General features: G+C 45.3%; 1 protein-coding gene across 7 annotated transcripts in view; it reads right to left on the bottom strand.

Moving 5' to 3' along the window:
• csmd3b (CUB and Sushi multiple domains 3b) overlaps positions 1-12,965 on the bottom strand; it is a 180,343-nt gene that overhangs the window by 32,473 nt on the left and 134,905 nt on the right. For all 7 annotated transcript variants that reach the window (XM_085900608.1, XM_085900609.1, XM_085900610.1 and 4 more), the window contains 12 exons: positions 8,507-8,689; positions 8,014-8,340; positions 7,339-7,533; positions 6,619-6,757; positions 6,309-6,496; positions 5,992-6,180; positions 4,644-4,760; positions 4,362-4,577; positions 2,963-3,151; positions 815-915; positions 618-686; positions 384-540 (listed from right to left, as the gene is read on the bottom strand). In XM_085900608.1, the coding sequence (XP_085756734.1) occupies positions 384-540; positions 618-686; positions 815-915; positions 2,963-3,151; positions 4,362-4,577; positions 4,644-4,760; positions 5,992-6,180; positions 6,309-6,496; positions 6,619-6,757; positions 7,339-7,533; positions 8,014-8,340; positions 8,507-8,689 (2,070 nt within the window). The remainder of the gene's footprint in view (positions 1-383; positions 541-617; positions 687-814; positions 916-2,962; positions 3,152-4,361; positions 4,578-4,643; positions 4,761-5,991; positions 6,181-6,308; positions 6,497-6,618; positions 6,758-7,338; positions 7,534-8,013; positions 8,341-8,506; positions 8,690-12,965) is intronic.

Below are 12,965 nucleotides of genomic sequence, written 5' to 3'. Positions count from 1 at the left end.
AACCATTTCCAGAGCAGGATATGAAGCGGTATATAAATTGCGTTTATCCTGGCGAGACCCAAGCCAATATCTATGAAGATCATTTAAATGGAGAAAAGTATGATTTGAAATGTTTAGCTGAGCAAAAGATTTCTGTAAGCCATACGAGTCCACGGAAAGTTAAAAGAGAGTAACTCCTGGAAGAAGTCGTTTCCTCTGAGTTGTTTCACAGCGCAGAATAAACCTCCTTAAATGTCCTTTGACCACTTTTTGTTATTCTTCACCCAGAGTACCCCGTGCCACCATCCATCTTACCAACATGCTCCATGCTCGTCTGGCAATTTATGAGGCCGCACGACCCGGCTAAAGCGTCCGGATATGAAAGGAAAGTGACGTCAACTCACTGGAGTAGACCAGTTTGAACCCCTCCCCCGTGGCTTCGGGGTCACTGTAAAACTCCAGCCACAGGTGGTTGGAGGTGGAGATGAGTGTCAGGCCCAGCATGGACGTGCCGGTGAACGCCCCCAGGACGTGGGCTGTGTTGTCCTTGCCGTCGTGAATCTGATTTTTGACAAAAGCGTAGATGACAAGGTGAGGGCAGATTATTATTTTTGTCAGTATTATACACATCTCCATACTTTGAGTATGTCCCCCTGGGCCAGGTGAAACGTCCGGGCAGAAATGTTGATGCCTTTCCCAGCCTGAACCTGATTTAGTGACACAGAATTAAATGGCAGAGGTTAGCATTCTTGATTATTTTTTCTTTTTTTTTACTGCTTAAAAATAATTCTGTGCTGAAATCTGTGCTATTTATTATTTATCAGCCGCTATTCACCTGGATGCTGTAGATGCACTCGTGGTTGTTGTCGTAGTTCATCGGGTAGTTGGGCGAGAGCAGGATTCCTTCGTTGTTCATGACAGAGGAGCCACACTCGGCTAAATGAAAACATTTGCTTTTAAACGTTTGACAATAATCAAGTAAAATAAATAGTATTAAATAATGTCCTAAAGACGTTAGCATATTTGCCAATGCTGAATCGCAAAATGGCGGTGCGTGCAAAGAGTATCATTTCCCAATCCATTTTTCTTTTCCAAGAAGATCCCCATCACCTTCCACCCCCATAAACAATTGAACCTTCCTGATGTGAATTAGTGCACACCTAATTCAATAACCGGGCATAAGTGCTGTGTCGTCAGCAATCTACCACCTCCATTCTGACAAAATGAGACACCGAGGCAATCCCGATGGGTAATTCCAGCTCGACTGGGAAAAGATGCACCCCACCACCCCACTTTCCACCATCTATCAGCATGTCTCATGTTACTACCCCCCCCCCCCCCCCCAAAGCCCGCCTCTATGTCGCTACCGGTGTAATAGTCGTATTACAGCTGTCATATCGTCAATAAATCACGTTGCGACGTTCCATTTAGAAAATTACCTCTCTGCCCCGCCTCTCACGCTCCATCCCTTCTGCTCGGCCTCTTTATGAATAATGCTATTTCACCCTCACCAACTTCAATCACTCTCACTGTTTTCCCCTTTTCGTTCCCCCTCTTCCTTGCTAAGTGGAAAGTAATGTGTGGGAAATTGCAGGGAACAATAGGAGGGCAAAGAAAGAGCCAATGGAACTTTTAATGCTGTCTAAAAACACACCACTTCTCTCCGCTTGACCTACTTGGGAATAAACATGCCAAGACAAATCTGTAGCACTCCTAAAAAACATAGATAGATGGATCCATTTGTTTCGATTTTACTTTACAAAGCACTCGAGGAAAAACGACAACAAAAAGAACTGGAAATTAGCAACGCCTCATTGGAGGCGCAATTATTTGACCGCGCCACCACACAGCCATGCAACAGGGACTAAATATAGCGGACGAAAAGAGGCACGCAATGCCGTCACTTTGTATTATGTGTCGCCACAAACGGGCGCGGCAAAGCACGAACCGCTCCGGAATGAGGCTGTTTTCTTTTAACTGCGTGAAACTTTACGGACTAAGACTTCATTCTTCAACAATAATCAAAAAATAAAAAATGACTCGACACCTAGCTTTGGCCATTAAGATACTATCTTTCGATTTTTTCACAATATTTTTTTCCATTGCTTCACGCTATTTGTAAACTTGTGACTTTTGGGCAGCAATCATTTTGCGATCTGTATTTATTCTTTTTTTTTCCCCTCTTCATTGGTTGCTATTATTTGGGGACATTATCCAATTTCATTTTCAACCTTCTTGGCTGCAGATTGTGGTGCTACTGCAATGTCTGTAAGCTTCTAAGAGAAAAACATAAATAAGCATACATGAGCCAATTGAGTATTATGTATGCAATAATTGGATATTTCTTTCACACTTTTTAGTTACAGGTGCTTGCTCTATGTAAACACACACTTCCATTATGCTGATCCCTTGCTGAGGCAAGACTGTGATTATTATTTTTTTTTACTTGTATTTGTATTTTTCCCTTCATCTCCAAGACAGCTTTGGCAGTGTGCACATTGCCAGCATATCTTCACTGATCTACGGCCAACATCCACAGTCTTTGCTCCGAGAACATGCTCTGTAATCCCTAACAGTAGACATCTCGCTGATTGGGTCCCGAGGTTGAACGCAATCGCGGAAACTGGCCAAAAAAAGCAAACGGGCTCGGCGGCCGCTGCGGAGGCGTGCGAAAATTGGATTCTGTCCAGGAGAACTGCTGAGAACAGAGTCTATTACTTCATTAAAATAGATGTTGAGTGATGTAAAGACGTCTGCTGCGCTCACAAAGTCAAAAGTCCTAACCCTAACAGCCTTTTCGTTTTTCTTGGAGGCCATTAAAGCTGCATGTTTTGGTTCGCTCCACGAGCTGCCCAAGGCCAAGCCATACGCCGGCCGCCTCACAGAAATCGCACCAAGCTGTAACTTGCATGGTTGTGTTTTTGATTTTCCACTATTAAAAACCAAAATGAAATGAAATTAAAATTGAACGCTGCGCACATACCGACGCATCTCGGTAGCGGGCCGCTCCACATTCTTCGGCCACCGCCCAGGCAGATCAGCTCCGGCGCCCCCTCCAGGCGGTAGCCCATATTGCAGGAGAACGACAGTGTGTCTCCGATGCCGAAGTTGTAACCGTTTCTCCGACCGAAGCGCGGCATCCCGGGATCCTCGCATGGCTCCAGCGTGTACTCTGTGGAAAAAGACGCAATACGTTATGTATATTTTTGGTACGTGATGTTAGAGAATCTGTGTGCGAGTGTCTGGGTGTGAGCTGTGGCTGACAGCAGCTCTTGCATGAATGTTGTTTTTATTTTACTGTTCCTGACAATTAACGGCTATAAATTACTTTGGTGATGGTATCTGTTCTCTGAAAGAACATAATTACGGTGCGAAATGTTAGAAACTTCAGATCTCAAAGATGCAACGGGATTTTCACGAAAGAGAGAAAAAAAGGAACATTTTTAATAGCATGTGTTTGCGGCAACTTAATTGCAAAGCATCGCAGGGGAACACTGTAAAAAACATTTCAGCCAGTCGCCATATGAGAACGTGCTAGCAAAAGGCAAGTCAGATGTCTTGCGACACCAGCAGTGAAGGAACATTCAGTCGACGCCGTCTGGACAGCAGGGAAATCTCCTCAAGTGCCGACAGATATAGAAATGACAGCAAACACAAGAACATCGCTGCTGTTTGTTTTTGAGGTTTTCTTATTCTATAGTGATTTTCAAACGTTTTCAACATGACATCAAGCCACATAATTCATACATGCGATACACTTCAATATGCTGTGAGAATTCACTCTGGACCTAATTAGACTGCATTTGGATCAGGTTTCTGCGGTTGGCTGACAACCAGTCAAAGGTGTACCCCGCCCGCCTCTCTGGCAAAGTTAGCTGGGATAGGCTCCAGTTTACTCACAAAGCCTCATGTGCATAAATGGATGACTGGATCTGCCTTCTGTTTTCGCTACTCATAGTGGCCTTTTGCTTTTCCAGGCTGCCGATTGGTCAAAATGTGCTTGAGAGCCAAGAAATATTTTCACATCGAGCTAAATCTTCCTTCCCCTAGAAGTTTGGACTACTCCAAAATCTGAATGGACCGCATCCTAATACGACATCTGGCCATGTGTATTGCCAGATGCTCCACTCAGCCGTCGTCCCTTTTGTTTTTCTTGTTTGTTTCTAATCCCGTCAACGGACTCCCATCGCATTTATTTTCCCTCAACCGCGAGCCAAACTTTTAACACATTTGGGTTGCCGTATCCCATCCAAGTCTCTTCGGAGACATCGCTTGCTTGCAGGCACTCAGAATTGCGCTACAAATGACTTGACATACTTTAACAAGAAATTAGTAAAACCCAATACAAAAGTTTTGAAACGGCATCTATTGAGAGACTTTACCCGTAAACGTTATGTTGAAGCCCTCGTAGGAAATGGAGAAGTCGGAGATGAATCGTAATTGGGCTTTAAAGTTGCCATAGAGACCGGCGTTGATGTTGCCAGGCAACTCGTTGCCGGTCAGGCGGGCCAGGGGCTGGAGGAAACTCCCGTTCTCCGTGACCAGCAGGTAGTCGTGCTGGTCCTCCAGGTGGAAGGAGTTGAACTGAAACTGGACGCCTGTCGGACGCACAGAGACAGAAAGTTCGTTTTTTGGCAAACGCAAAACACTCGAGTGACTCTTGCCTTTGCCGTGGCTGACTTCCACAGTCCAGGTGCAGTTGAGGGAGGACGGGTAGCTGTCCGGATAGCCGGGACTCAGGATGGTGCCCCAGGGGCCTCGGACGTCACCTCCGCACAGTGCTAGTAGAAAGAATGACAGAAATATCTTGACCGTTGATTCTTCAGGTGTAGCAATGTATGTCCAGTTGAGAGAAAAACAAATAGTCAAGTACAGATCATATACATGAAAAATCAGTACGGTAACAATGTAATTGTTACTTGTCATTAGTGGTTACAATCCATTTTATGTTGACTTCAAGGCCAAGTGATTTTATTTATGGTTTTACGAGGCAGATTGACCCCGAGATGACCCCACGGGCATTCAACCAGGCACATTGTTATGCATCGAGCGGCGCTCCCGAGTTGAGACGGAGGGCTCTTGCGAAAAAGATGTGTTGCCGGCTTTACGCATACTAATGTAGCATATGGGCCGCGGCTCCATTGCGGCTCGCTCCGCTTGCTCCGTCTTACAGTCGGACAAGTCGCCTCATCATTGCCGTGGCAATAAAGCCCCAGCGGAAATACCGTTATCCTCAAAAACTGCAATGGCGGCAGAGAAGTTTGGCCGCCATCACCGCTACGCCATAAGGTCGGGAAGTAGCAGTTGGAAGAAGGACCTTGCGGAGGGGTCACAGATTATCGCAGACTTCCGGGAGACGGTGCCGCAAACAATCTTGCCAGGATATTGAAAACATGCTTAGACTGCAAACAAAGCTACAGCATGTTCCAACACAATCCTGTATTTTTTCTTTTCACACAATCAGAAAACTATCAACTGCTAAAAAAAATCCCAAATTTGAGCAAGTTGTGAGATTGAGTCCGCATCGCACAAAAAAGGCACAGACACTTGACACTTGTGCTCTGACACTAGCTCACGCGTCCGCATTGAACTGCAACATTACTTATTTATACTTTGCTGCCAGGAAGCTCTGAATATTGGATGCTGAGCTGGGTGAGAAATTTGGATTCTGATTGTCTTTTTTTCTTTTTTTGTTCCTTTTCCCGCTGGTTCGGCTTCAACATCTGCTGTCAGTTCCTATGTCTGTCGTTGCTTTCTTTATTCCGGCAAAAAAATAAAAACAAAAAAAACCTCAACGTCGCATTAGTGTCAAGACAAAGAGTCTTACTGCATCAATCAGCTCACATGGAATGTGCGAGAGAGCTGGAAAGAAACGTTTTTTAAACACGGCTTCGGGGATCTGCTGATTTTCAGTCATTACAATAGAATTCTAGGAACAGGTTTCTAAGAACATAGCAACATAATTTACCACATTATCACTATTTGTATCATCATAAAATAAAAGTTTCTTACCGTCGCAAGTTGGTAAAGCGTGGCTCCACCAGTGGTTCTTCTCGCACACAAGAGGCTCCTCGTGGCTCAGCCTATAGCCCGAATCGCAACCGAACGACACCGTGGACCCGATGGAGAAGTCCTGACCGTAGCGGATCCCGTTGACGGGAATTCCGGGGTCCAGGCACGAGTAGCTGTCCACCGTGACGCCTGGAACACAAAATAATCCGCGGTGAATGCTGACGGAAGCTATCAAGGTTAGAAAGGACATCTGGCGGGTTCGAGATGTGATTCCAAACACCTACTGTGAGGTCAAGCAAAGGTTTTTCCATACTTACTCTCGTATAATATCTTGAAGCCGGCATTGGAGCGGCTATTGTCGGTGGTGAAGAGCAGGTAGAGGAAGTTGGTGCTGCTAAAGAGGAACTGCGGCACCTGGGTCCCATTGAAGGAGCCCACCAGCGGAGAAAGGAGGTTGGGGCCGTCGTGGATCTCCAGGAAGTCGTAACCCAGTTCTGTCTGGAATCTGCGGGGAAAGATTGACAGTGCAGTTGTTGACATTTTGACGCAATTATTTGCATAGTGTTAAAAAAAACAGTAAGGCAACACGGTGTGCTAGTGTTTTTTTTTGTTTTTAAAGCCACTCACTTGTCAAAGGTGATTTTGATGGATCGCCCGGGTTCGGACTCAATCACCCATTCGCAACTGAGGGAATCCTTGTAATAACCGGGCCACCCCGGGGACAGAATCACTCCGTTGGGGGCTGAATAATGTCCACCGCATGGAGCTGGAGGAAGAAACGGGACAATAGCCATAAGTTGTGAGGTCATCCCAGCTGCCGGCCCAGTTGGGAGCACTACACGCTGCCTATGAACCACGCCAACTGTTCGATGCAGCAATGGACAGAAGCTCATTCCCATCCCTCTAGTGCTGGACAGATTTCCACGCAGTCTCTCCTGGATTTGGACACAACTACCCACCTACCCGAGCGGCAGCTCGGCAGCAGATGGATAGCGGCGGAGTTGCTTTGTTTCGTAACACTAACTCGTGCTGGGGGAGCGAGTGACGGATGGACCCAATCTGACTAAAGCCCAAATCCAAATATTCATCTCGGCGGCGCCCGCAGCTTGCGGGTTTTCCCAAACTGCTCACTCTGCGGCATGGCGTTTTCAGATCAGTTATGCATGTGAGGAAAAACACACTGATGAAGAACACAAGCACTGTTGACTTGGTGCAAACTAGTTAAGTTGTCGGCTGAAGACGCTGTCGTGGCGTCAATGCAGGTGGCAATAAAACAGAAGTTCAGAACATTCATAAAATTCAAAAAATACTTTTTCAAGGTCATACGATTGTGAGTCAACATTTTACCTTCACATTTGGGGATAGGCCCGCTCCACATGACCTTTCCTCTCTCCAGCTGGCAGGAGATGGTCTCGGTTCCTTGGGTTTTGATAAAGCCATCCTCGCACACCACAGAAATGGAGCTGCCCAGCTGGAAGCTGTCTCCGAAGCGGCGGGCATTGATTGGAATGCCAGGGTCCGGGCACTCGTTGTGGCCAAACGCTTTAGGGGTGAAAAGTTACAAGGGGACATAGATGGAATTGGACTGCGGTTGGAAATGTCATTAGACGGGATAAAACTCATATTTTACAGGCATCTTCACTTTGATTAAATTCAGCTTCACGACTTGGAAGCGTCGGCCTTGAAAAATATGTGCCCTTGTAATCTATCCGCTCCATATTCCAGTTTGTCCTTTTTAGGATTTTACTCGAATGCCTACTCGCTTGCTCGGGCGGACGATAGCAAAGCAAATCGGGTCGCTGATAAAAATCATGCGAGCGTGCCCGCCTTGGGGTATATGGTCCACTTCATCGTATTATAAGTTGCTCCGGTCCCGAAAAGGGGAAGTAAATGATGAGCTCAGCGGCCCGGAAATAATCAAATGGTACACCGGTGTTTACGAGTTGGACGTAGGGAACTGGAGGAAGGTTGGCAAAAAACATCAGAGATGATAGACAGAAAGGGAGAAGAAGCGTGACATACTGCTATAGGTGATGTTGAAGCCTCTCCCCGACATGGAGTGGTCCGCTTGGAACTCCAACCTCAGCGTGTTGGTGTTGGACGTCAGGTGAGAGGGACTCTCGGCGCCCGAGAACCTGCCGACGACGGCGGTGTCGCCCGTCTCGCCGTCTTTCACCGTGAGCGCGTCGTAGGGCGCCTCCAGGTCAAAGTCGTTGAACGCCAAGTGGATGCGCGAACCCGGTTCCGACTGGATGAGCCAGACGCAGTTCATGTTGTTGCCGTAGCCTTCCGGATAGTCGGGCGAGAGGACGGTTCCAGAAGGAGCCGTGAAGTTGGACATGCACGGGACTTGAGTTGGGGGAGAACACAAAGCAGCTTCCTGTTAAATATTCATGCCCACATCATCGCCGGTCATCATCTGCTCCGAGCCGTGGCAAACTTGGTCGCCATGGCGACTGGTCAGATAGAATGTTATCAGCGTCGCAGCAGGCGCCGAGAGTTGGGGAAAACTCACAAATGCATATCGGAATGTTTGCCGACCACTGGTTGTTGTCCTGGCAGGAGATGCTTCTCTCCCCAATCAGCTCAAACCCAAACTGGCACTCGAAGCGCAGGACGCCGCCATTCAGGAAGCTGTCGCCCTCCCTTATTCCATAAAGGGGCGTCCCGGGATCGCCGCAGCTTTCCTTGTCTATTTCTGGAAAGACGTTGATGTTCTTGCATTTGTATTTCATTTTTGAAAGGGAAATATACTTTTTCACATCTCGGATAGAAACAAGCAGTTTTTTAAATACGGTCTCTTTAGATAATGGATTTTCCTAACTCCCTCGATGAACAGGGGATCACTGTAGTTGGATGAAATGATGTGCTATAATTCTTTATCCTCTGGGCTTTTTTTGACAAAAATACCTGGAAACTGTTTTAAATTGGAACAAGAAATACATCCTTTAAAAATCTTTTGGGACATGGCTGTGGGACACACACATACACAAACCAATAGGGAGAAGAGATGGGCTGAGGCGTTTGTGGATTTTGCTCCTCACAGGAGACCTGCTTTAAAAAAAACAAAAAAAAAACGATAACATAAAGAAGCCTGCGCCTCATCGTTTTCTATTTTTAACGAGGTGGCACACCTCACATTCGTTAAGACGTGGCGCTTAGATTGTGACTCACCGTGAGTCTCCTTTTGCACAAGCAGCTGCCCAGGCTGCTTGTTAAAAAACACTGTGCATTTCTGTGAGAAAAGTAACACCAAAAAACTAAAGAAAAAAAAAACATCGCAATGTAGACATTATTGAGGATCGAGAGAAAAATGGCTGCGGAAAAAAAATATTGCAATGTTGTTGCCTCAGGCAATATAGAGCAAAGTCAATGCTAAATCCAATAAAGAGGAGGATATGGGCTCCATAAAACCTGGCCAGATTTGAGCCATTTTCTTGTTAACCCTCCAACTAATGTATAAGGGGTGAATTGATAATGCTAGTTTGGAGCACGAGTCAAATTGTAGACTGCAAAAGTCTACAGGAAGCAAATGGGCCGTAGTTTGGCGTTAACTATAAAACCACAATTCATCTATTTTTTTACTGAAGTCCTCATTAGTCAAATGTTTTTACAACGTGGGACTCAACCCTGAATCCTCTCAACTGCGAGGCAGACATATAAACCCCGTCACATTAAACTGCGCCGCTCTCCCGGCGCGGAAAGAACGCCGTCTGCGTTTGCTGCGTCAGACAAACGACTCCGGGTTCGAATCCATCACTTCCCGCGCAGCGTTTCAAAGGAATTACCGTGGGCCGTCTGGCGATAAGGTTAGACGGATCCCCGTTTGAGTCTGCGTAAAATGCCACCGTGTCGCCATAAGTCTTTTTTTTTTTTTTTTTTAAAGTTGGCGAATGGCATTTGTGGGGAATCTATTTGGCCCTTTGGTTCTTGTTGCTGCTTTCACTATTATTTACCGGATGGGAGGGGGGAGGTTGCCTTTTTTGCTGTATGTACACTTCTGTGTGTGTTTGTGTGCTTTGTGATATATTGCATTAATTTCCGTCATGACACCGTCTTTATGAGAGGCGCCGACTCCACCAATCACTGCGCCCGACGCACAAGACCGGAGAACAAATGACTTTTGTAGGAATAATTCTACAGTACGACAGCCATTGTGTGTATGCGGCGTGTGGAACAAGGCGTCTTTACGACGCGCATGTACAGTAGGCGCATTTTTTTCCACAACAACGTGTCAGGGGATTGCACAGGCCGCTCTCCTCTCGCCACTCGTATAAATATTCCATCACGCCAGGGCCGAATTGTTCACGCGGATACGCCATGCGATGACACTTAAAGATCCAAGAGGGAAGGGTAATAGATTTTGGGAGGATAATGAGATTTGGGGAAAGGGGGAGAAAAAAATAGGACAGGTTGCTTTTGTGACCATTGTAAAATTGATCTGGCTGCTAGAATGCTAAAAGCATGGCGTTCTTGCGTGCTCTGAGCTTTTACTCCGTGCAATAAACCGCCCGTTTCTGGGCTTTTACATGCTCGAAACAAAGACCAGGATGCATTAAGAGATTAGGTAAGAAATAATAAAAATAAAGGGGTGGTAGGAAATCTCCACTTTGAAATGGCTTGTGAAAAGCAGTGATTTATCGGCGCAATTCTGTATTAACAGCACCAAACAGGAATTTCTTGAATTATTAATGATATATAACTAAAAACATTGCTGAAGGTTAACAGCCAGCACTCACTTCTGCCACGACTTTATTCTGTGCGAATGTTTCCAGCTTTTGAGGTCATATCAGAGCCTCAAGAAAAGGGAGATAACAGCTGTGTAAATGGGGAACAGGCAGACGCGGCGCTTACGTTTAACACCCATTCATTTCTCCCGCGTCGGGTGTTATTGAGATATAATTATGTGCAAAAGGGCACTCAGTTGTCTTTACAAGGTTCGGTGCGGCATTTTGGTGGAGCTTACAATGGGGCTGTTTTGTGGGATTTATTATAATGATCTTTGATAGTATCAAAGCTGTAAAGGAAGCGCAATGACACCTGGACAAAGTTGTGAAGTTGAACACCGGACACTCCCTGACGCCTTTAAAACAATTGCTCTACAATTTGAGAGTCTATTTTACAGATGAGAGTCATTTTTGCAAAGATGTGAGAGCAGAGATCATTTTGACCTTGGCGACTGTACTTAAAACTGGTCCGACTTGTTCTGCTTTCTGACTGTCCTCAAAAGAAGCCAATGTTATAAGCAAAGTGGCGACGACGCAAGCGAAAATCACTAGCAAGCCAGAAATACAACATGAGATCATCGTCAGAGAGAAGGGAAATAGAAATTAATGTTGTATGCAGCAGCAGGAACACGGTTGCTTCCTGTTAGTTTATCAGCACAGGTCAATAATTCATGAGCTAAAAAAATAAAAAAAAGATCCTGTTGACGCTTTTGTGATGAAGTAAGCTGGTTCGTCCTTCGCGGGTTACCTCGACAGCACAAACGCAGATGTCCAATGGGAGTCTTATCGACTGTAAACTTCGTCAAATTTATAGGCATGCCATGACTGAATATTTTATAAAGTCATATTTCATGGTCTCTCGCTATCAACCAAGAGTGCTTTTTAAGATACTCATAATTAGCGACCTACGCTATGGCACTTTTGTGGGGGGGCCGAAGGACCCAAAAGCATTAACGAGCAACTTTTTTTTTTTTTTTTTCCCTCGTCTGTATTTTACAGGTGACAAGCGTCTCTTAATGAGCTCAGCAATGCTCATAAAAGATTTGTTGTCCTCCAAATTATACGCCAAGTGCCAAATTAAATTAGATCCTGTTGGTCTCTCGCAGACTGATCCTCCTTGTTATTAAAACGATACGACGGGGCATCATTCTTATTTGTTTGGACGAGTCAGCAATAACGTTAAGCTCCTAAATTTTTCCTTAAAGAGAGATTATGGAGTTACATGCTTGAGTCTATAGAGAGCCTGCCCACACATTAAACGCAATCAGAGAAACTTTTGTGAACTGCCTATTCCTCAAAGTCTTTCTATGGGCGAACCGTATTGTTAAAGCACCCAAAAAAATAAAAATGAGAAAGAACGCTCAGCCTGCACCAGGACTGTCACCATACCCTGTTAAAAAAAAACACTGGACAACTCTGGTGCTAATAAAAAAAAATCATATTAAAAGCCATAAAACAGCAGATGAAGAACGTAAAATAAAATCTCAGACGAGACGGAATTAAGACTCGGGAAAATGGGGGAACATCCCCGAGAATTACGGTGTAGTAATACTTTTTATCTGTTCAAAATATTACATATTAACTAATTCAAAGAGGAATACTACCTCAAGCCCAAAATAATATTTGATGGCTTTATCCGACAACACTTTGACTTTTTATGCTATTGGGGCTGCTGAAATTCTGAAATGCAAATTTATACATGTGCTCGGGTGGATTCATATCCGCTGCAGAGGAGAAACAAATCTCAGCGATGGAATGGAGCCATGTTTGGACCGTGCAGCCCGAATTGGTGTATTCATATTGCGGGCACAAACTCACTGAATCTTTAATGCAAATGTGATGTCAATAATGTTGCAGTGCTGCTTCATATCTATAGCGGTGTGTGTGGGTGTGTGTGTGTGTGTGTGTGTGTGTGCATTGCAGCTGGCAGCAGAGACCAAGTGTTACCAGGTGGGTGAACTTGGCATTAATAATAGATGAATGGAAACATGGGGAGGAAGAAAAGGCAACGAATCAGACGGAGGGAGTGACCGAGAGAGCCCGAGAAGCAAGAATAAAACAAAAGAATGAAACATCAAAGAAAATAGGGTCAAGTTATTTTCTGGAAAACAACACAATATGAGGCAAAATGAAAACGTGAGGATGCATATCGCTGAGGGCTTTTACCCGTGAGGATTCGTACTTCACAAGCTCTTCACTCACCGAGATGTACATTCGAGAGGTTGCGTACTTGAGAGCATGCACATT

Source organism: Syngnathus leptorhynchus, chromosome 20 (assembly GCF_054491065.1).
Source record: "Syngnathus leptorhynchus isolate UIUO chromosome 20, UIUO_Slep, whole genome shotgun sequence".
Taxonomy (NCBI): Eukaryota; Metazoa; Chordata; class Actinopteri; order Syngnathiformes; family Syngnathidae; genus Syngnathus; species Syngnathus leptorhynchus.
The sequence above is the reverse complement of the archived record's forward strand: the minus strand, read 5'-3'. Positions and strand labels throughout refer to the sequence as shown.